A 24,890-nucleotide genomic window follows, 5' to 3' on the forward strand; every position below is an offset into this window, starting at 1 on the left:
GGTAAAGCCAACCACTAATTTCCAAAGGAAAACAGAACCCAGACAATTTTCACGTTAAATACACAGAACGTATATGCACAGGTGACTAAACTGATATTTTCAATTTTGAAAAAATTAAATTATTAATCCCACATTGGTTTATACAAGCAGAAAACAAGTAAGATTTTTAACCTCTTAAACTACCCATGGCTACATCTTCCATTTCCCTGAGTAATTTAGAAATAATTTTCCTGTAGAGCTACAAAGGCTTTATCCATTTAAGAACAAAAGTTTCCCAACTGTTAAATCATTCTGGTAGAAACTTGTGTTCCACTGAGTTTCAAACCCTAGCTATGAGCCTACTGCCCTATCCAGTTGGCCAACTTCATAATTATTCCCTTACCCCACGGCTTCAATGTTTGCTTCCCAACCCCCTAAATCCATCTCATGCAGGGATGCTGCTGTAACTGTTGTTCCTCTAAGATACATAACTTAATTAAAAATCATCATACCCTGATAAAGAAAAAACCCTGCCCACAGCACCTTGAGATTAGGCTCTGGCTCTTACTAGATTAGGCTCTGGCTCTTACTAGAAAGATTTGCTACAAGCACATGGAATTTCCAGTCCATGAACACTGGCAAGACAGCAGTCAAAGTCATCAAAGACGAATACTGGGTCTTCATTGGGAATATTCCTGCTTCCACAACAGACTTGAGGGAGCATCCCTGATAAGGAATTAAAGAGACAAAATCTTCAAGAAAGTATATAGGAGTTCCCGTCGTGGCGCAGTGGTTAACGAATCCGACTAGGAACCATGAGGTTGCGGGTTCGGTCCCCGCCCTTGCTCAGTGGGTTAACGATCCGGCGTTGCCGTGAGCTGTGGTGTAGGTTGCAGACGCGGCTCGGATCCCGCGTTGCTGTGGCTCTGGCGTAGGCCGGTGGCTACAGCTCCGATTCGACCCCTAGCCTGGGAACCTCCATATGCCATGGGAGCGGCCCAAGAAATAGCAAAAAGCCAAAAAAAAAAAAAAAAAGAAAGTATATATATTCTCCATTTACACAGCAGCCATATCATGATGGAATAAAGTCATATAAAATATTTAACCTGGTGCTATTTGCATAAAAAGGGAGAAGACAAGGTCTACTCCTTGAAAGAACAGAAAGACTATATATGTCATGTGTACAATTGTACCTTTGTATATATTTACAAATTTATACATATAATCTTTCAACAGGTGACTTGGATCATAAAATCACTTCATAGAGAATTCCACTTCTAAAAGTCTACAAGTTTAACATTTAACCGTAGAGTTAAAATCAATCTAATCATATTCGTTCAATAAACTGTGTATACACATGCATACATATTAAAATGCATATAAATATTTATACAAATTTGAAAGATAACTCTGCATGGAAAATGAAGCTGAGAAATATAGTCTAAGAGCCTAAACCAGATAAAAATTATCTTTAAAAAGTATCACATATTCATGAACATTTAATAATGTTATGAATTGAAATAAATATTCAAAGCTATCATTGTTTTGCTCTGCACTTTTGCTGTTTTAATTGGCACTAAGTTATAAACATTTTCTAAGGTTTATTATACTGTCTCAAAGTTAACTTTGCTTCTTAGGTCTTTTCTTACCTTACTGTGATGTCTGAAGTCAAAGCAAAGGTAAAAGCAGATATTCTTTCATTCTTGTGATTAAAATGGTTCCATAAATGTCTGATTTCAGCATTATTTGGGTTAAGAATATCCTCTGTTATCTCTAGTTTACTAAGAATTGTTAATTATGATCTATATTAAAATGCATTATTTTTAAAACATTGATTAAAATGATCATTAGTTTCTTTCCTTCATCTGTTAACGTAGTGAATTATAGCTGGCTGGTCCCTTCCTTGTGTCCTCAGAATCACTCCTCCACCTTCTTGGCTCTGCCCTGCCTCGTGGGATTGACCTGCAGGCCGTTTTCTGTGCTTCTGTAAGGGAAACCTAGCTGAGTTTAGCCCTCCCTTGCAGGAGTCTGGATGAGAGGCGGGAGGAAGCAGAATATCTTTCTCCCTTCCTCTAGCCTCCCACAGCCTCTGTGACATCTGCTGCATCCCCTCCATGGCTCCATGTCCTGCTGGATGGGCCTCTAATTCTGGGAAGTCCAGGTCTTGGGTCTGGTGGTACTGTCTCCTCCTATATTTCAAGGCCATAGTTTCTCAATCTCAACACTATTGACATTAGGGGGGCAGATAATTCTTTGTTCCGGAGGCTGTTCTGTGCCTTGTAGAATATCTAGCAGCATCCCTGACCTCTACATAATAGATGCCAGTAGCAGCTCCACCCAGTCATGACAATCATCACGTCTCCAAAGGTTAGGAGTTGTTCCCTAAGTGGAGAGGAATCCATACAGCCCCTGGCTGGGAACACTGCTCCAGGCTAATGGGAATCATGCTTCCCAAGGCTAGTCTCTGAGTTACTTCTCTGCCTCCTTATCTGACTTCTCAGTTTTTCTCTCAAATAAGGTAAGCAATCCCCTACATGAAATTCCCTCTGCTGTAAATACTGAAGTGGTCTATGACCAATAAAACAAATTTTTCTTACCAAGTCACACTTGGATTCCTAGGAATGACTGTGGTACGTCTATCTGTAATAGCTGACTTTTACCTGCTTTCATTCAGTTTACGCCCTTGTCTGTCTTTTCTAATTTCTTGAGATGAACACTTAGCTCATTAATGACCAGTTCTTCTTCTTTTCTGACATACACAATGAATGCTAAAAGTTTGTCTCTATGGGCTACACCAAGTACATTCTTTGAATGTTGCAATTTGCTATTTTGATTGGCATGCAGTTTCTAAAATTCATTCTGAGGTCTCAAAGCTAACTTTTAAAAATAAATTTTGAATTATTATAAATCAAGCATATGGGAAATATAATTTGTAAAAGAAGTATTTTTCAAAAGGTAAGGAAAAATGTTAAACTGTATTAACAATACTTGGGTATGTTTGGTGATCATCCCCAATGTTTAAGGTATCTGTCACTGAGAAATTTTTATTTCATGTTACTGATCAATCCACAGATGGAAAATAAGAGGTCTGGAGAAAAGTGTTCTCACTTTTAACATCATTATCAACCACATTATTATCATCATATTCTGAGAGCATCTCTGATCTGTAGGATGAAGACATAAGAGCTTTAAATGTGAGGGCCTCAAACTTTATTTTACTCAGAAAGAAGTCCTATAGCATAAAGGGAAGAAAATATATAGTATCGAGTTATAAACATCAAATTCGATAAGATGATATATAAATAGACCTAAATAAAAATATGTAAGCACCAAAGAGCAGCATGCAAAAATTTGAAACTTCCTATATGACAGGATCAAATAAATGAATCCTGCATATAAGAAAAGAAATGCAGAAGACAATTATCTTTTATTCAAGCATTCTGCTTTTGAAAGTGCTTTATAGGACAGCTTAACAATGTATTATAGACACACAAAGGAAGAGAAATTCTGGAAGCAATCAGGAACCTACTCAAAAATGTGATTATGTTTTTTCCAAAATGTTTTTTCTTTTATACTTGAAAAACTACATCAGTGTGTGTTAATAAACATGTTGCAGCAGAGTTGTTTACAAAAAGATAAAAATCTCTATCATAGATATTGCACATTTTCCTCAGTCTATATTCCCTGAAGAAGTTCTCCTGTCTTCTTCATGTTACCTCTTGTAAAAGTCTGCTCACTTGTGGCCAGGATGAGCTCCCCAGAGAAAAGGTCAAGGCCAAGCAAAGTAGGGTTCAGAGGAACCGAAGAAAAGACAGCATTTCAGCTGCTCTTGACCTTCATCTTCAGGGTAGATCAATGCTTAGAGAAACCAGAAGCAAATGTTTAGCAGTGTTCTACTACCCAGAATTCGAACTGAGAACAGTCATATCAGAACACTCCTCTCAGGCTGGGAGAGCTGCAAAAGTGCCTAGAAGTCATTTCCAGAACTCTGAGCTGAAGTTTGTAGCTTAAGATCTACAGACCACGAAATTTGGTGTCTACATCTTTTTTCAGATTATGATTTCTTAACAGCCATGCCTGCTCCCCGCATGGGAGCAGCTGCTCAGCCTGGATTCTGTCCTCCCCAGATTTCCTCAGACCTCAACAGAGAACAGGGGCTCAGGGGAGCGGGAAGCACGTGGACGTGGGAGCATCACATCTGTAAGGTTTGAGGAGAGACGGGGACTCCCGGGAGCTTCAGCGCTGGCCTGGATGTCTCAGATTAATAACATTTTTCATTCCTGTCTCCGCAATTACACTGGAAGCTTTTTCCAGGGCTCTTCAAGGCCTCCTCGCTCTTTGATTGCCTCTGCCAGCTCCAGCCACCCTGCAAGCAAGAGCTGCCTGCGGAGCAGCCTGCAGTTTCCATGGAGACGGTGCCTGAGCGAAGGGGGAGGGCGAGGCAGATGCCAAGTGGAGCAGCTGAACCTGACCGCCACACCAACAACCTCGGGACAGACCCCTTAGTGACAGGGACAGGAAGGCCGGGGAAATGACAGGGCAGAAAGCAAACTGAGATGAGAAAGATATTTAGCATCAGCAAGTGTCTGGTATATGAGGCACAGTTTCTACCAAAATAAAATGCAAAAATCAGGTCTTCAAGTTTATTTTTAAAATGATATATATGCATGCATATGCATGTGTGTGTATACGTAGGAAAAGTTTGATTTGCCTTTTCTCAACATCCGGCAAACAGCATTTCTAGAAAGGTTAATTTTCATGGAAATATCAAAAAACAGCAAGACAGCTTCGGAGTGTGCTACCATTTTATTTGAGCATGTTATCTTAATATTTATTTCCGGTCATGATTCACAACCTAGTCTGTGCCATTAATGAGACTCTGACATTCATCTTCTCCTATTTTTCTGAAATCCACAGTTTTTATTTTATGTACAAGAATTCCAAATTTTTATTGTTTCACTAATAAAAACTGAGGCTCACAAAGACTAACTTTGAAAGTTAACAAACATGTAAGCTGTGCAACTCTCCTTACAGGACTTCACCCTCATTTTTTTTTTCTATGATATGTTTAGGGCTGTTCACCAGTATCCTGGCTCTCCTCATCCTTTGGGCATATGGAAAGACTGGGCTACCCTCTCCCTTTCAATCTGGGCATGGCCACATGATTTTCTCTGCCTGATAGAAGAGAACTGAATGATAGATGACTCAATTCTCCGTTTCCCTTTCCCTCAATGATCATGGAAGAATATGGAACATGTGGGAACCACTGGCCTAAGTCCCAGAGTGACAAGGATTATTTATCCAAGTCTCCATTCCCACTTTTCACCAACCCATGCTTCAGATGCACCAAATTCCATCCCTTTAAGCTGCTGAAATTGGGGGGGGGGGGCTGTTTGTTAAAGCAGCATAATCTAGCTTATCCTAATGGATATACAACCTCCTCATTCAATCATAAAATATTTTAATTAGGATGTTATTTTCATTTGTATGAAGGGCTCAGAGAATTATAGCAGATTCTTTTTTCTTTTTTTAGCAGATTCTTACAGATCAAGGTCTGACAGATGTTGGAAGATGACTGACATAAAAGGCAATATGTAAAATACTCCAAGGAGAATGGAAAACAGAATTTCTGTAGCATTTCACTTTGAGCTGAGGTTAAGATTAAAAGGCTTAGCCTAAGAAAGTGGCATTTAAGATAATGATGTTGAACAATTAGTAAGCCAAGAAGACCTTCTATCACAAGTAAGATGTGGAAGTCTATGACACACAGTAAAGGCTCAATGACTATTATTATTATTATTAAAGCCAGAAAACTTGCAGGTCCTTATTGTGCCCAAAAGACTAGGTCTAGTTCAATTTCAACTGCAGAAAAACAAAAAATATTTTTTAGTATAAGTGTGCCCCATTCAATACGTGGGATATACTAAAAAGAAAAAAAACCTACTGTTTATTTGCCACTCAAGTTTACATAAGTGTCTTGAATTTTCATTTGCTAAAACTGATAACTCTAATTATAGGTACATCCTGGGAATTTCAGGGTTGAGTAAGAAGGCTATCAGTCAGGCACAAAATAATGTCAATGTCTTATGCTTCTACAAAGAAGCACACTAAACAAAACATGGTAAGTGAGAAATTTTACAAATTTGGAGTTATCTACATCCAATGAGTGTAAACCATCATCAAGCCAAAAAATGACTTTTCTTTGTTGTTAGATTTTTGGGGTATTTTTGAGAACTTATTTTCCCTTCCATTATCCTTTTTTTTTTTTTTTTTTTTTTTGTCTTTTTTTTTTGGCCATTTCTTGGGCCGCTCCCACAGCACATGGAGATTCCCAGGCTAGGGGTCTAATGGGAGCCATAGCCACTGGCCTACACCGGAGCCACAGCAACGCAGGATCCGAGCCGCGTCTGCAACCCACACCACAGCTCACGGCAATGCCAGATCCTCAACCCACTGAGCAAGGCCAGGAATCAAACCCGCAACCTCATGGGTCCAAGTTGGATTCGTTAACCACTGCGCCATGACGGGAACTCCCCCTTCCATTATCTTAATCATAAATCCAGGACATGGATGATAAAAAAATAGTTTATGCTTATTTACTGTTTAATAATTAATAAATCAATTTGAATAACAGTTCTAAAATAGCAGGACTCAATCCAAGCCTATTAAAATAAAATGTCCTTTCCTTTACTGAAATCTTTAAAAATTTTGGACAGTTGTAGGTTTCCAGAAAAACTGCAAAGATAGTACAGAAAACTCCCATGTACCTGGCACCAAATTTCCCTTATTTCAAACATCTTACATTAGTAGGATATATTTGTTATAATTAATCAACCAGGAATGATACATTATTATTAAATAAAGAATACATTATAAGAATTCCAAATTTTTATTGTTTCACTAATAAAAACTGAGGCTCACAAAGACTAATGTAGAATGATATATTATTATTAACCTTACTTAGATTTACTTAATCTTTCCCTAATGTCCTTTTACTAGGGTGCCCAGAATACTAAACTACATTTAGTCCTTATGCCTCCTAGGTTTCGCCTGGCCCTGGCAATTTCTCAGATGACCCTGAAAATTCCAAGGAGTACTAGTCAGATATTTTGTAGAATGTCCCTCATTTGGTATTTGGCACATTTTTTAGCCATGATTAGACTGGGGGTATTGGTTTTTAGGAAGAGGCCACAAAAGTCAACTCCTATTTTCAACACATCATATCAAGGGTATAAACTAGATCTTTTTTTTTTTTTAGGCCCACACTTTTGAAGTTCTCAGGCTAGAGGATGAACCAGAGCTACAGCTGCTGGCCTACACCACAGCCACAACAACACAGGATCCAAGCCACATCTGTGACCTACACCGCAGCTTGCAGCAATGCCAGATCGCCAACCTACTGAGCGAAGGCAGGAATCGAACTTACATCCTCATGGATCCCAGTCAGATTTGATTCTGCTGTGCCACGAAGGGAACTCCCTAAACTAGATCTTTTAATTGACAGTTTTTATGCATTGTTCATTCATATTCTTGCAAACTAAACTCTAATGCCTCAACTTAAGATTACCAATGTATCCAGCCTAAACATTTGTACAAGCTAAGGAGCGACAATTATATAAAAGAATGATATTCAAACATGGAGTTTAACACCATAGGGAAGGATCATGTCATATTTTAAAGTGCAAAAACAAGAAATCATCAAACCTTAGAAAGTCCCATGCAACTATCAGAACATTACATTTATCCGTCCACTATAAAATTCCTATTATCACTTAAAGACCAAAGGCTGACCTTACAGAGCTAAGCTAAACAAGCAGCAGCAATGGAATCATTGATGAGGAAGAGTCTCTGTCTATGGCAAAGAGTGACAGCCTACATACCACTCTCCAGGGCCAAACATAAGGGCGCAAAGTTCTTTTTTTCCCCAAGTGTTTTTGAAGTATTGATTTACAATGTTGGGATAATCTCTGCTGTATAACAAGGTGCTTCAGTTATACACATACACACATCCATTCTCCTTCAGAGTCTTTTCTCATATAGGTTATCACAGAATATTGGGTAGAGTTCCCTGTGCTAAGCAGCAAGTTCCCATTGGCCATTCATTCCATTTGCAATAGTGTGCATGTGCCAATCCAGGCTGACAGTTCTTTAAGGTTCTCAGGGGCTTAGCTAATTCTTTCTAGCCTTGTCAACCTTAATCCAATCAGGAGTCTCCCTCATGACCCAAGAGTTAGGTATCTCCCTCAGGACTTTAAAACACAGAGAATTGGAATCTCTTATTTGTTATTAATTCACCAAATGGTGAATTTCAAGGGGAAAAAAAGTATAAATGTTATTTTGTGATTACTAATTAGCTCCTCAATTAATGAGATTAATGATTAGGTTAAACTAGCATTTTTATAGGTCAAGTACAGTAAAATCTCAGCAATTTCACATGGTCCTACCTTATACTGTTAACAGTGTAGTGACACAGGCCTAGATCCATATTTTTCAAACTCCCAGAATGACTCTTTTTTTCTCTTAGGGCCTCACCCTCGGCATATGGAAGAGATTCCAGGCCAGGGATTGAATCAGAACTGCAGATGCCAGCCTATGCCACAGCCACAGCAACTTGGGATCCGAGCCTCATCTGCAACCTCCACCACAGCTCATGGCAACACCAGATCCTTAACCCACTGAGTGAGGCCAGGGATCGAACCCACATCCTCATGGATACCAGTCGGGTTTATAACCCACCGAGCCACAATGGGAACTGCAAGAATAACTCTTCAATAAACACCTTTTCAAGGCATGTGCTGCCCTTGGTAAACAATCAGCTGAGGGTCTCATCTCCCTCTCAGTGGAACACTCGAGGCCAAATGCTGAAATTATCAGACAGCATGTTAAATGTCAGCGGTGCAGTTAGAACCGTGAGAAGGGGCCAGGACAGCCTTCCCCCAAGCCCGTGAGGTGACTGGCATCTGGACGTGCACAAAGATGACATGTTTTCAGTTATAAAGCCCCCAAATGCTCTCCATGACTAAACAGTGCCAGTGATTTTAAGACATGATTTACAGACAGTCAGAAGCTAAAGATTCAAAAATATGTGGCCAATACAATGCTCCAAGAGAGAAATAATTTAATCCAAATTATTGCTTAAGTGGCTAGCGATATTTAATCAAAGGGAACCACCTTAAAACTCTCTTATGTTAGAGGACACTTCCTCAATGTAAGTATACCGGTTCTATAACTTTGGGCATGTTCTAAGGGCAGGTTTTATATTTCAAAGTCATAATTTAACTAATGGCACAGTTAATTTAAATAAAAAATGGGATTTTGTAATGGCAGAGTCCCAATATGAGATATAAAAGTTTATAAAAGCAAATACTTCTTTTTTTGTTAGTAATTACTGAGATTTAGACATTTCCTGTATGAAATGAAAAAATATGAAGTTACTAAAATACCAATCTTGAAGTCATATAAATTGGCTTCTGATATTTTATTAAATAGCATTAAAAAAACCCAAATTCCACATCCCTGACATTAACATTTTTTCTTTATAAAACAAATCATGAAATTTCCAACATATATCATGCAAGGTCTTATGCCAAGATTAGCATGTGAATAATTTTATAGTCATTTAAAATTTTTTTTTGCCTTTTTTTTTTTTTTTTTTTTTTTTAGGGCTGCACCCACAGCATATGGATGTTCCCAGGGCAGAGGTTGAATCAGAGCTATGTCTGCTGACCCACACCACAGCCACAACAACACAGGATCTGAGCCGCATCTGTGACCTACACCAGAGCTCACAGCAACTACAGTAATCCTTAACCCACTCAGCAAGGCCAGGGATCGAACCTGCAACCTCATGGTTCCTAGTAGGATTCCTTTCCACTGCACCACAAAGGGAATTCCTAATTTTAATACTTTATTTTTCCTTTGGTTAACAATCATAGATATTCCAAATTATAGATCTTACCTTCAATTTAAATATAAGAAGAAATATAGTCTTTTTATTTGTTTGTTTCAAATGGAGATTCCCAGGCTAGGGGTCTAATCGGAGCCATAGCCACCGGCCTATGCCAGAGCCACAGCAACACTGGATCTGAGCCGCATCTGCAACCTACACCACAGCTCACGGCAAGGCCAGATCCTTAACCCACTGAGCAAGGGCAGGGACTGAACCCGCAACCTCATGGTTCCCAGTCGGATTCGTTAACCACTGCACCACGATGGGAACTCCCCATAAGTCTACTTCTGATAACTGTGTATGATAATCATTCCCAACTTTGCCATTACACATCTATACTTGACTGAATATAAATGATCTTCATACATGGTCTTACTAAAAGAATATCCTAAAAGTTCTCATCTAAACCAACATTTCCATGTTTCATAGTTCACCACTTTTCTTTGACAATATTATTGTCTCATGAACACATGAACTCTATTTTTTTTGCTCAAAGTAAACTTTATATCCTCCTGCAGCAAAATTCCTGACATATTTACATTCAATTTACTATGAAATAACCTGCCTTTTAAAAACAACTGGCTATACTTGAGGATGCCAGGAAATCACATGGTGGCTGACTTCAGAGGTGAAATAATGATAGCAGATCTGCACATGGAAACACAGAGGCTCTTACTAATCATCATATTGCTCTCTGACATCCTTTCAGTGATCGATTATCTATATTCTAGCTTCTTCTTTCAACATACATCTGCAATATACTCAATAATTATTATATACTAAAAACTTATCCTATACAAGATACCTACTAAGAAGCCAGGTATGCATTAATGCTTGTTGAGTTCCTATTTGCACCACATCAGTACTGGATGAATTTTAAAGTCATCGGAATGACCAGCCTTCACAGAGGTTGCATTCTAATGGAAGCAGACAGGAAAAGAAACTTGCAAACCAATAAATATGTTGAGATGATTTCTGGTTCTCATGCATGATGTGAAGAAGATCGAACCGGGTAACCATTATGCGGAGCCTGGCTTTATTTAGCAAGATGATCTGATCAGGAAAGGCAGAGAGATGGCCAAAGTGGCTGTGGCCTAATCAATCAGGCGGTGTGAGAGGGAGGTCGAGTTAAGACAGGAAGAGACTGGACTTTTTTCTGCTTGTCACTGCCATGGTGATAAGCAAGACACGGGTGGATTGAGAAGGAGTCCTGTGGCTGGAGTGGGGATGATCAGCTACAGGGAAGCAGAGGACAGGCAAAGCGGCCACCCAGAAGCCCAGTGTTGAAAACCCGCAGAGGGCAGGCAAAGTGGCCACCCAGAAGCCCAGTGTTGAAAACCCGCAGAGGGCAGGCAAAGGGGCCACCCAGAAGCCCAGTGCTGAAAACCCGCAGAGGACAGGCCACCCAGAAGCCCAGTGTTAAAAACCCGCTAGGAGATGAAGGTGGTCTTGGGTCGCCATGGTAAGAAGCAAGAGATCTGACCAAGATGAGACGCATCCATGAAATGCTGAAACGTAAATATAAAAAGAATTTAGGAGTTTCCAATGTAGCTCAGCGGTAATGAATCCAACTAGTATCCATGAGAATGTGGGTTCGATCCCTGACCTTGCTCACTGGATTAAGGATCTGGCATTGCCTTGAGTTGCAGTGTAGGCCACAGATGCAGCTCGGATCTGGCATTGTTGTGGCTATGGCACAGGCCTCAGCTTCAGCTCCAATTCAACCCTTAGCCTGGGAACTTCCATATGCCACAGGTGCAGTCATTTAAAAAAAAAAAAAAAAATGTTAGGTTGCTTTCAAAATTTGTATCCTCCCTTTCAAAAGACAAAATATAGGAAAGCACTTGTAATGACTAATATGCTATAAAATTCAAAGGAATAGCTTAGCTTATACATCCTCCCACACCCTGTTCCACTCAAGATGGCACTTTAGCAGGTTGGCCCCCAGCTCTCCCACATGCGAATCTGTTATCACCTGCCATCCTGTAAATAACTGCTAATATAAAACACATATTTTGTCAGGCAACCAGGAAGCCACATAAACTCACATGATTACACCATGTAAATGTAAAGAATTTATGGTTAGCACTGAAAAATCTTGAGTCCTAGTAGCAATCAATGCATTTCATTTTATTTTTTAAAGTAAATTTTACTGGAGTACAGCGGACTGACAATGTTGTATTCGTTTCAGGTGTACAGCAAAGTGAATCATTTATACACATACACATATCCATTCTTTTTCAGACTCCTTTCCTATATGGGTTATAGAGTACTGAGTAGAGTTCCCTGGGCTACACAGTAGGATCCTTGTTAGTGATGTATTAGGTACATAGCAGTGTGTATGTGTTAATCCCAACCTCCTAACTCATCCCCACACCCCCACCACGGTTTTCCCTTTGGTAATGAAAAAGTTAGATTTCAAAATCTGTCAGTTTGTTTCTAAGTTCTTTTGCATCATTTTTATGAGATTCCACATATAAGTGATATCATATGAATGCATTTTAAATAGAACTGGCACACAGGCAGAAGGGATGCGTTTCAGAGGTGTGATGGGAAATAAGGCAGCATAGCGACCTGAATCTGAAATCCATGTTTGAATAGGATAGAAGTAGCTACTCTTCAACGAGAGCAAATGGCTAAAGTACTCAGAGGGGGGAAGATTATTTGGCTCTGGAGTAGCATGTTGTTTGCCACTATTTATAACTTACTGCTCCTTCAACACGCATGCTCAGCCCAGTTTGTTGATTGAATAGATTTCTCAATGAACAATCGATCAGTCCATGAAGAAAAGGGATGTTGCCAAAACTAGTTTAAGCTGCCTGCTCCTTCTCACTGAAATTATCCATGCTACTTCCCAGGTGTTGCCTAATTCCCACCCATCCCTCAGAGCTCTCCGAACATACTGCCTGGTGTGACCACAGTCTGTACCTGTGGAAGAAGATGGGACATCGCCAGGTATCAGTTCCCCCCAGCCATCCTCCTGCCCCATCCTCTCCCACTCGGCTTCTTTCCAGGGTTCATATGTACAAGCTGAAAGTACCCCATGAGTGGTCTCAACCGTTGAAACAGAAAAGATGAAATCCCTATACATTTTATCATACAACCTGCCCTCAGCTGCAGAAAGATGACTTCAGATTTCTAAGAAAATAAGGACCATCCCTGAAATGCTACCAACAGCGAGCGAAACATAATTAGTATATCCTCTTGGGTACCTACAACCTTGCTACTCCCTAAAAAATGTTCTCAGTGATGCATATTAACTCCCTGTCCTTCAAAAGTTACTAGAATAGGGAACAAATTAAAGGTCTTTTTTCCCCCCATAACTCACACATTTCATTCTATTGGCAGGTTATAGTTACAGTGATAAGAATTCTCTGAAATTCTGTTCCAAGTATTTAAGGAAATATGCTGAAAAAAATGGAAGCCAGCTACAGTTCACACTTCTAAAACTGTTCTGATAAAGCTTTCCAGGCGCCAGACTCGGCAGCCCACCAAGAGAGAAAATAATATTCTGGGGACATTTCTACAGACTTCAATCTCTGAGGAACAATAGGGTTTCATTCTACTTCCCTTTTAAGCAGCAAACGTCTGTGCAAAAATGAAAAAAAAAAAATAGAGGGAATTTTTCGAGCCAATTTGGTATAACGTATAATTTTTGAAGTGGTATAAAAGAAATAAGAGGAATTACTTCCACCGATGGATAAAGGAGAATTCTTCCTTTAGGCAATACCCAATGGCATGGAAAGTAGCGGTATCTTTATAACCATCAGGGAACTGGGCATTTTATAACACTATTAATAATGGAGGTCAGAGACTTAGTTTTACAGACAAGAAAATCTTTTGATTCCAATTCATAAAAAAAAAAAGATTACTCTATTTTTGAAGCACATCGAAAGTTCCAGGGAACCTATTTTATACTTAAATGCTTGTTAAGATTCAGCCTCCTGGAGTTTTCATCATGGCTCAGCGAAACAAATCTGACTATCATCCATGAGGACACAGGTTCAATCCCTGGCCTGACTCAGTGGGTTAAGGATCCGACGTTGCTGTAAGCTGTGGTGTAGGTCGAAGACGTGGCTCGGATCAGGTGTTGCTGTGGCTGTGGCGTAGGTCAGCAGCTACAGCTCAGATTAGACCCCTAACCTGGGAACCTCCATATGCCTTGGGTGTGGCCCTTAAAAAAAAAAAAAAGATTCAGCCTCCCCAAATTTTCATATGAACCGAAGATAAAATAGGCACAGAGGCAAGGTCATAGTAGAAAGCCCCACCAAGCATGATTTGGATGCCAGAACTCAGAACTCTAATGCAGTGTTCCCTTCAGAAGGCTGCAATGTCCAGGATCCAAAATGAACCAAAAGGAAATGAATCTTAGTTCATGAATCATTTCTCACAATGAAAACAAAAGTGTACATAAAGCTCACCGTGACTGAACATTTACCGTGTGCCTCCTACTATCCTAGGATTTTAAGATCAATGATAAAAGAGACAGATTTACCAATATGGGGTGGAAAGAAGCATGGTTCTATATGACAATGAACATGCATATATGATACATACAGATATTTACCTGTACATATGATACAGAAAATCATATATTTGTCTCTGAATGGCACCCTCTTTCCAATGAACTTGAAGCACACAGAGACGTGACTACAGCACACACAACAGCTTCCACCTGTAAGCCCCAGACTGTCCTCAACACTTGCCTTCCACACAGAGGTCTCCAAGCTGGTGCATCATTAATCACGCTTCATATGGGAAAAGCAGAGGCAAGTTGAGGAAAGGATATGTCATCTTTAGTATTTAACAATAGGAATAGCTGAAGTAATTGAGGTCTTTAATACATTAGGTTCTCTGCTATGTATTTTAAGTCCGTACTCTCTGAGTTTGCCCACACAAACACAGAAAGTATTATCTCCCCTCTATCAACTATGGCCCTCAGTGGTAACCTATCCACTTGCTAAAAACTGAAAAAGTTGAGCTATGAAATCCATGCTGTTGAAATACAACTATTTTGCTCTCCCTTTGTATGTTCCATTGGCATCTTTACTACTGAGACACAAAGAATCAGAAAGCAAGAGAATGTTTCCCTAAAGAAGAATTCCCTCTAGACACAGGTCTGATCCCTGGCCTCACTCAGTGGGTTAAGGATCTGGCATTGCCATGAGCTGTGCTGTAGGTTGCAGACACGGTTCGGATCCCACATTGCTGTGGCTGTGGGGTAGGCCAGCGCCTACAGCTCCACATCAACCCTTAGCCTGTGAACCTCCATATGCAATGGGTCCAGCCCTAAAAAAAGACAAAAAAAAAAAAATTCCCTCTAAGCAATGGGGATATACTGAACACTACGCCTTAAAATAAGAATTCATAAATGAGGGGTAAACTAATAAAACATGGCAAAGGGTAATGAAATTATTTTAGATAAATAATACAAATCAAGAACAAGGCAAAGAGGAGTCCCCATTGTGGCTCAGTGGGTTAAGAACCCAACTAGTATCCATGAGGATGTGGGTTCAACCCCTGGCCTCGCTCAGTGGGTTAAGGATCCAGTGTTGCTGTGGCTGTGGCATAAGCCTCAGCTGCAGCTCTGATTCAACCCCTAGCCTGGGAACTTCCACATGCCACAGGTATGGTCATTAAAGAAAAAAAGATTAAAAAAAAAAAAAAAGGCAAAGAGACTATTTGAGAAATGTACAGAAGGTACAAAAAAAGATAATTCACCAAAGAATTAGGAGCTCATCAAAAGTCTATATAACATTTAACCTTAGCCATACTCAATGAGAAGCAAATTAAACTACAGGAGAATATGATACTTTACCTATTTAACTGGAAACTGTTGTTTGAGTTTTAATTAAAATACCCAGTGTTATTAAAATCATAGGGAAACTGGCACACTCTTGCCTTGCCTGAAGAAATATACATGGCCATAATATTTCTGGAAGACAATTTGACAACACATATTCACAGCCTTGAAAACATCCAGTTCTAGGAAGTAATCTAGAGCAAACAACCTGGTGAAAACATTTACGTTTAATCACAGCATCATACATCCCACCCCCAAATGAAAATGCCATCAATCTCCAGAAACAACAAGTTATTTAAGTAACTGATGTCATATAAAGGTATGGAAAACAGACACTAAAAAATGAATACTAAGATGAGAAAGGGTGCCTTACATGTCAAAAGGTAACAAAACAGAATATGAGAAATCTTCTACATTTAAAAATGTGTATGTCTTAGCATCTCTGCTAAAACCATACCCATTTGGGGGGCTTGAGATCCTGCATGAACTTTAGCTTCTTGGCAGCAATTCTCTATTTTCCACAGTTTTAATGAACATGTAGTACTTTTGAAAACAGAAAAAAAAATAAAGCGTTATTTGAAAAAGAGAACTATTTCATGAATGTGGTTCAGGAAGACACCAACTTGTTAAAACTACTCAATACATTTCTCAAATTTAAAAGCAGAGAAAATCTAAGTATGGCACGGATGAGAATGTGTGTAATATACGCCACATAAAGAACAAACCCTGTTATCATTCAGTTAGGCATTTGGCTAATCAGTGAAATTTACCCCAAAGCAAATAGATATGCTTTTCAAAAATTTAAAGATATGATTTTTTTTTCCTGTGCAGTGATTATTTTATATATATATCAAGCTATTGTTTATTTGGTAGAGAGATAGTACACAAAGAATAAAACACTTGAAACTCTGCCACAAATATTACGTTCTTGCATTGACATGGCTATGTCAGTAGGTATTACGGTGGGTATCATAATCCCAATAACGTTTTGCCTTGATTGTCTTCTTCATTCAGGACCATAAACACTGCCGTTATACTCAACTATTCTTTGAAAAGATAAAACTCACAGCTACACAATACTATTTTGGATAAAGATGTCATTGCAGGTCTATACGTCTACTCTGCTTTTTTACAGCATACTCTGTTCCAACACAACTCAAGCCAAACATTCTTCTCCACACACTACCAACTCCCACCTTCCTGTACCTTCCATGTCTTAGGTAAATGTGACATGATCCTGAGACCATGAGCATGATACTTGTTTCAGCGTTCAGCCTTTCTGGAGGACTCCTCCACCTCATCCAGTGACTCCAAAAAAGACCACACTCGGCACCAGCAAGGATGCACTAGAGACAAGAGACTGAATTGGGCTCTTTTATATTGGGAAGACTTGGTTTGCTGCCAAAGAAGTTGCTCTTCCTGGAAATTAAATTATTCTGTGTTACTGAAGGTAATGACTGCTACGTTACTGTAATGTTTGAAAGTCCAAATAGAATATCTGAAAGAGAAGAACAGAATTTATTTTAAGAACTGAGCTGTTTTTTTTTTTTTTTTAGGTTGAGTAGTCATGCTCGGAGTCAAATCAAACATCATGTCTATTTGGAAATTCAGTTTTTTTCTTCTTTCTTGATGGTGTCCATTATTGCTCCTATTCAAAGTTAAAATTTAAAACAGCAGCCAAAATCTAATTATCTACATTGAAGTAGAGGGCTATGGACAATAGCCAGCAAGGGTCATCATTTATATACAGTTTGGGAAGTCAGATTTTGACACTTTCCTTTTTATGCCCAATTCTCACCACGTACAAGGCCATCCAATTACTGGCAGTCAAAGTCTAGCATGGGAAGTAGGGAAGAAATGAGTTATTTTTACATTGGCAATACATAAATCAGCTGAATTTCATGGACCACACTCTCTATAAATCAGCCAAGGCATTGGACACGCCCCTGGTAATTCCTGATAGAGTGTCAAAATACCATAAAATATTTCAAGAGCTCAACCACCAAGCAAAATACCATTAAAGCTACTACATTTAGAATTCTACAACCAGAATTCTTTGTGAACCATGTCAACGAGGAACACATTTTCCCTACTTATGCTCTTTCCTTCCAGGTAAAGGGAACTTAACTAACTCTGGTCTCTCCCCAGCCCTTGGCTTTCTCTGCCCCTGAAGAATAAAGGAAGCACCTCAGTTAGTTCCTTCCTTCTTCCTCTGTCCATCTCTCTGCCTGCAGGGATCCAGGGCTCAGAGGCAGCTCTGGACTTGTGGAAAGGGAGGAGGGGCGTAAGGTCCTGAGATGTCATGTGGCATCACAGCGAGCTAAATCTAATCAAAATGGGTATTTCCCCCATGGTGGCCACTCCTTTATCTTTTTTTCCTTTGAACATCCCAACTTTTTCAGAACCAAGGAAGGCTGGAGGAGAGGGTTAATATTGCTTGGGTTCCTTAAAGACACTATCAATTCACATTTCTGCACATTTTATAATTTAAGGTAAATGCATACCTTTCTGTGATTTATGTTGTTGCAAATTTAAAGGAGAAAAGATTACAATAAACAATGTAAGATGATGAAGATGTTTTTAAACCAAAAAAAATTATTTAAAACATGTATACAAAATGCACTTTCCTTAATATACATACATCAAATCAAATGTCTAATGACAGTTGTGATAACATCTATTAAGCAAAAAATGGTATTAATGAAAAAACTCCAATCCTCACCCTATGCAGGATAAATGTATTAACTGATTTCAGTTATAGAATGAACTGTTTCCCATCATCTAATGCTATAAACTAAACATCCCATTTAGTAATAGATTCCTTATCATTTAGATCTTATAGAAACTTTGACATTTACAGTTACTTAACCAAACATAATTGGCTCACCCACTTACTTTGATCCAAAATCAGAAAGGTCTTTTATTATAACATGTATTTTACTCTCGTAACTTATAATTGGCAGTTCCCACAACAACACATAAATTTGAATATAAATCCCCACATTTATTGTCACAATGTTTTTCTAACTGAAGGTAAATGAGTCTCCTGTTACACGCGTCACATTCTGTAACAAATTCTAAGATTCAGCCAAGCATTATTATCATAAAGATCTCAGTTCCACCTCTTTGCAGGAGCTGGGCAAGTCACTGATGCAGCTACAAGTGAAAACATGAGTGAAAAGGACCATTTATTTTCAAAGAGGTACCAATGGACACATACCTTTTTTCCCCAAGAGCTTGATTTTAGTTGGGGGTGGGCTGAGTCTTCACTTTATGTAATAAATTTAGCTGTTTAAATTTCTTTTTGCTTTGCTACAATGATGTTACGGTGGGATTCGGGCTCTGTGGTTCTAAACAGAGCAGATGTTGAATATTTGACCTCACAGAGAGCGATGCCTATTAAACTGTCTGTAATATTCTTTGTATAGTGTTAATCTTTGTAGAAAGTTTGATCTTAATCAGATGAAGAGCATAACACTAATAGAGTATTAAAATTTTGCAATTTCTGACTGTTAGATTCTTTTTTAATAATGGTACTGGGAGATAAAATTTGTTTCTCTTTCAACTTAACTATGATATATTTTAATATGCAAAGATCTGGCATGTTGTAGAGCAGAAAACATTTTATATGCAAATCTACATGATAAAGTAATAATTTAATAGGAGTAGGGAGAGAACATAGCTATTTCACAGCCTTTGTTGGGGTTGTGGCTTTTATAACATATTTAATAATACATAAATGAAGCATAAATATTCATCCAAATATGTAGATACACATCTCTTGTATTTATACAAACACTTATAATTACAAGCCACTTAAGCACTTACTTTACCCTGAAATCAATCCTTTAAGATATTCTGTCGTATTGAATTCATTTTTAAAAACAAGATATACAAAGATGTCACGTTATCATTGACTATGTTTCCCATGCTGTGTATTTCATCCCAATAATGCACACATTTGGTTTATTTAGTTAATAGTATATATTATTGTACCCATTTGAGGGCTGAGAAAACTGAGCTAAAAACTGAGGATCACATAAGTGGCCCAGGACACACAGCTTAACAGAGACAGAGCTGGGATCTACCCAAAGCTAATGCTCTCTCCCATTTCTGCAGCTACTTGAAGCAGAATCAAAAACAGCACTATACTATAATATATACTTCAATACATAGGCTAATGTTACATATAAATGCATTAAATATTTTTAAAATGAAATATATATGTATATATACATATTGGTGTGATTTCTGAAAAGTTACATGTGAAATGAATTACATATATTAAAACATATTATTCCATTAATTGTCATTTCAGGCTAGATATATATTCCTAGAGAAGAAGCTGGACTTTGTCCTACAGTGAGCATTATAGGGACACAAGCGAATTACCTTCCTAAGATGAAAATCTTCTAGGGAGCATTGTTTCACCTATTTAGTCATTATTTGCAATTTGTCAAAAACTAATTGATACAGAGTATAACTTCAATATCCTAATATAGTTAAGACATTTCCACAAATCAATTAAGCATGATACAGAGCTTGAAATTATACTCAGCTGCTATGTGATCAAAAGATAAACAACTGGAGATGTCATAACTACACATTTTTGTTAGGAGTCTTAACATTTTTAATGGAATAAAACCACAGTATGATGAAATGTTTCTGTGAGTTTCCTAGGTTGGAGGTACTGTTTGTGAATATAATTGGATTCATTAAAGTCAACCAGACAGTTTATTAATCAGGAAGCCAGACTGGCAGAGAATGTGACAGAAATTATTTATCTATGACATGTTTAATATTTTACATTAATATAAGAAGCTGTTGCTTTGGCATATAATCAGATAAACTTGAAGCCAGCAACAAATATCATGAACTATTCTTGCCCAAATTAACTTCTCAGCCACATCCATGGGACATTCATCACAAAGCCATCAAGTACCATATCCTTGAGGACACCTTTGGAATATGCATCATGAAAACCATCATGGCAGCCAACTGAAGAATTTGGCTTGAAGGTGTATTTCAGCCAGTAAAGACTTACTGTGCTATACTTTCAATGGAAGTGCCAGATTTAAAAACACCCGCTGGTCTTTTCTTGGCATTTGTTCACTCTTGAAATTATGATGCTCAGGTTTAAATACTCTCAACTATATGGCATCTTTTAAAAATAAAAATCTTCATAAAAAATAAAAACTTTTAGGAATAGTAAGTAACCCTACCATAACCAATTCCCTGCTAAATAAATTAAAATAAAGTTCACAAAGAGAAACAACCATAAATGAGCATGCATATCTTCTGGGGATAATCATCAGAAAAAGAAAGGAAAAAGAGAGAACACTTTTGGCAGTTCAAAATGTCAACAGCTCCTATTTTAGTTCCATTGACTTGTTACAACCAGACATACTGGTCCATACAAATTATCCCTGACTTTATGAACAAATAAATCACAATAAATTATTTTAAATGTAACTTTAATAATTTTTTACATAAGGACAACCTGATGAAATTACTCTGGAGAACTCAACTATTCCACAAAAACACATACCATAAAAGAGAATTTTGAAAAAGCACAACAGAAACTAGCAAGTTCCATAATATTATTAGGAAATAGGAAAAGGACTGCATATTCACTTGGATGTCAAAGGTAATATTGTATTTGAGAATATGATAACTTCATGTTTAATATTAAGGTCATTATGAATGTGATATTATCCTTAGAAGTTATTTAACAAAATTACAAATCACATTTTCCAACTAATATCATTTGAATTCCATTTTTCTCTCTGATGAACTATTTCAGTGGGAGAAAGAATTGGCTTGTGGGCTAACTGTGGAAGATGGGAAGTTGATAGAAATACTGTAATTTGGCAGTGCATGACTTTTATTACAAACAAGGAAAACATCAGTGACATCTATAATGATTAGATTATACAATGACACAAACATACACCAAATTAAATAACTCCTTCCCACAAGACTATGACAATTTTAATAGAGCAACAACCTTCCGTACTCACTACAATTGCCATTCAATCAAGTATTATCATCTTTAACCCACAATGTAACATAAAATTCATACAACAAAGAATCTGAAAAAAAAAAGGATCTGTGTATAGTGTAACTGAATCACTGTCATACAGCAGAAATTATCACAACATTGCAAATCAACTATACTTAAATAGAACTTTTTTAAAAGCACAGAGGATAAAAAATTTCCCAATTAAAAGTTTATTAGAAAAAAAAAACTCATACAAGTAGTTTTTCCTCCCCCATCAGCTGCTCTGTATGCACACATAGGCACTGAGAAATCTCCACTAGTCCTTTAAGAATCATGTTTAAAACGGAAACACTAGATTCAAAAGGAAAAGTCAAAAGACATGAATATCTACTTCACCTACTGCTTCTTTTTTTGCAAAAAATCTAATATTAAAACAACACAACAAGCACAAGAGTGTGTTCAAAGTGCTCTTGGAAAGTTCTCTGAATGTGAAAAAGGTGAAACTCAAGCAATATTGGTAAAACTAACCACACTCTTCAGTTAACTCCAGCCGTATGGGCGATAGTAGTCTTTCCAAGACACTGAGACTCTTTAGCTGTATAATCACAGGCCTCCCAAATTTCAACATCTCGCCCCAAATGCAATCATCTTCATTCAAGTCCTGAGATCCTGTAACCCACAGACCAGAAAGGGTGCCACTTAACATTTCCCCCCAAACATTAAAAATGGATTCTGTGTGTGTGGCAAAGAGATTTCACGGTGGTTTAAATTCTAGCATCAAGTCCCTATTTGAGAATGCCTGCCCCTCTCTGTCATACTTCCCATACAGCAAGCCCCCCAAAGTCATGCACAGGTTCAGTCCTGTAGTTCAATATGAGTCATATCAAATACTTTCCCACCGGATTTTAAAAGTGGTGCAGCTCTAAAGGCTTCTAATCCTGTATGTGATTTACTACCAGCAAAGAGACAAACTGAATTATCATCAGCAGCTGGTGGTAGTTTAAAGCTGCTGATGGAAGGATGCACAATGAGATAACTCTCAGGTAGTTGCAGCACCTCCTTATTTTCATGGAAATCGTTGCAGAAAAGTCCAAGCATCCTAAATATCAGTCACATAGTTTCTAAAAGTGAAAATATATACATCCATATCAGTCCTGAAAGATGTCTATAACTATTCATTTTCTAAAGCAACATATTTGCTTGGTAACATTAAGCATGCATGTGAAAAACACCTTTCAGAGCCCAAGCAAATCAGATCAGTTCAACTGAAGCACGCAAGGGGAAAATAACACCTTGGAAACCACAACCTGCCCCTCTTTTTCTCTCTTCCCACTCTTCACTATCCCCCAAATTTGCAGTGAAGCGCAACTTTAGGCATTTTAGAAGTAACTGCTCGTTGTGGGAAACACACGCACACCCCAAAACCTCCCAGATTGTTTTCCTACCACACAGACCAGGAAGGCTGCACCACCTCTCCAGTGACTTAATTCTGAATGTAGTGGCTGGAACCAGCCGAGCAGCAATCGATGGAAACACATTACATACCAGAATGAGAGAAGGTCGGCGAAAAAGAAAAGCAGCTTTGCTTTCGGCCATTAATTACCGATCACCCAAATATCGCATCGCAACATCCCACCCACACGCACAGCGTTCCAAACCTGGGTTTCAGGCGGCGCTTTCCGGAGCCTCTCTATCTATTGTCAGGACGCAGAAGCCCCCGAAACCTGTGAATCGAGCTGAAAATGCTTCCTCTGAAACAGCTAAATATAGACCAAAGGGCTCTGGGTCTGGCAAGCAGCGGGAGACCGAAGAAACAGCCATGGACGCAAATGACTAAGTATTTCCATTTTGTTCTAGCCAAACATCGTAATGACATTGAACATAAGGGCAAAAGACTGGAGGGAAGTCCTCCCCACCCCCACCCGTCTTCTCCCGTATATTAGGGACGTCATGAATGCAACGGGTCTGTTCTGGAGGGTGGCGGGGAGCGGTATTGTTGGTGTTGCCCTACATACGCCTCCTCCGGGGGAGATGGGTGGCGGGGAGGGGGAGCACGCGGAGAAGCCACTTGGTAACCGCTCTGAGAAAAGCACTAACCCTGGCCCCCATTCCAGGCAGAGCCGTTTTCCGAGAGGGGACCTAGCGCGATCGCGGTCCTCCCCCGGCTGGCAGGACCGCGCTGGAGCCGCCGCCGCCAGCCGGCGGGGAGAGCCGAGGACCAACCCCCACCGGCGGCTAGAAGGAGGAGGAGGGCGAGGAGGAGGAGGGCGAGGAGGAGGAGGACGACGCCAAGCGGGATGCGCCCGGCCCCAGCAGCCCGGCCAAGGCAACTCACCGAACGGCGCGGCGCCCGATTGTCTCCTCGCGAACATGCACCCGCCGCCAACGACAGCTCCTCAGTCCGGGGAAAGGCGTGCGCGCCGCCGCCCGGCTTCAGGGCAAGGTCCTGACCTTGCCCAACTGCAGCATCTTCCGCTTTTGTTGTCTGAGCGCGGCCGCGGGACAAGTGATGCTGGCGGGGAGCAGGGGCGAGCGCCGCGGGGGAGAGGCGGCTCCCGACGCGAGTGCGCTGAGCCCGGCCCGGCGGCCCCTCCGAGCGCAGCGAGCGCAGCGCCCCCTGCCCGGCTCCGCGGGCTCCGCGGGCTCAGGGCTCCTGCGGGCTTCCGCGGGCTCCTCCGGGATCCGGGCGCCGCCGCCGCCGCCGCCGGCCGGGCTGAGAGAGCCGCCGCCACAGCCGCGCCCGCCGCTCCGCTCGGCCGGCTGCCGCCGCGGGCGCGAGCCTGGGGCCGCCGCGGCGCCCGGCGCCGAGCGCTCCCGTGCTGCGCCCCGCGCGCGGCCCGCGCCACCTGTGCCGCCGCCGCCGCCGCCGCCGCCGCCGCCGCCGCCGCCGCCGCCGCCGCCGCCGCCGCCGCCGCCGCCGCCGCCGCCGCCGCCGCCGCCGCCGCCGCCGCCGAGGGCGAGGCTCCTCCCGCGGCGCGCGGCAGCCTCAGCCTCCACCTATGCCTCGGCGGCCGGCTCGGGCGCCGGGCTAGTGAGGCAGCGTCCGCCCCGCCGCCCAAACCTGCCCTGGGTGCCGAGCATGCCCAGTGCCGCCGCGCGAGCGCGGCGCTTCGCCGTGCGCATTCCACTTCTCCTGGTTTTCGCGGCAGCAGAGGCAG

The 24,890-nt window shown here is 40.3% G+C and overlaps 1 protein-coding gene across 5 annotated transcripts in view; it reads right to left on the reverse strand.

The window, feature by feature from the left end:
* CTNND2 (catenin delta 2) overlaps positions 1-24,327 on the reverse strand; it is a 1,013,144-nt gene extending 988,817 nt beyond the window's left edge. For 2 of the 5 annotated variants that reach the window (XM_021076845.1, XM_021076841.1), the window contains exon 1: positions 24,068-24,327. In XM_021076845.1, coding sequence (XP_020932504.1) covers positions 24,068-24,104 — 37 coding nt within the window. In that variant the 5' untranslated portion in view covers positions 24,105-24,327. The other 3 variants (XM_021076844.1, XM_021076843.1, XM_021076842.1) reach the window with 3 other exon arrangements.

This window comes from Sus scrofa, chromosome 16 (genome assembly GCF_000003025.6).
Source record: "Sus scrofa isolate TJ Tabasco breed Duroc chromosome 16, Sscrofa11.1, whole genome shotgun sequence".
Taxonomy (NCBI): Eukaryota; Metazoa; Chordata; class Mammalia; order Artiodactyla; family Suidae; genus Sus; species Sus scrofa.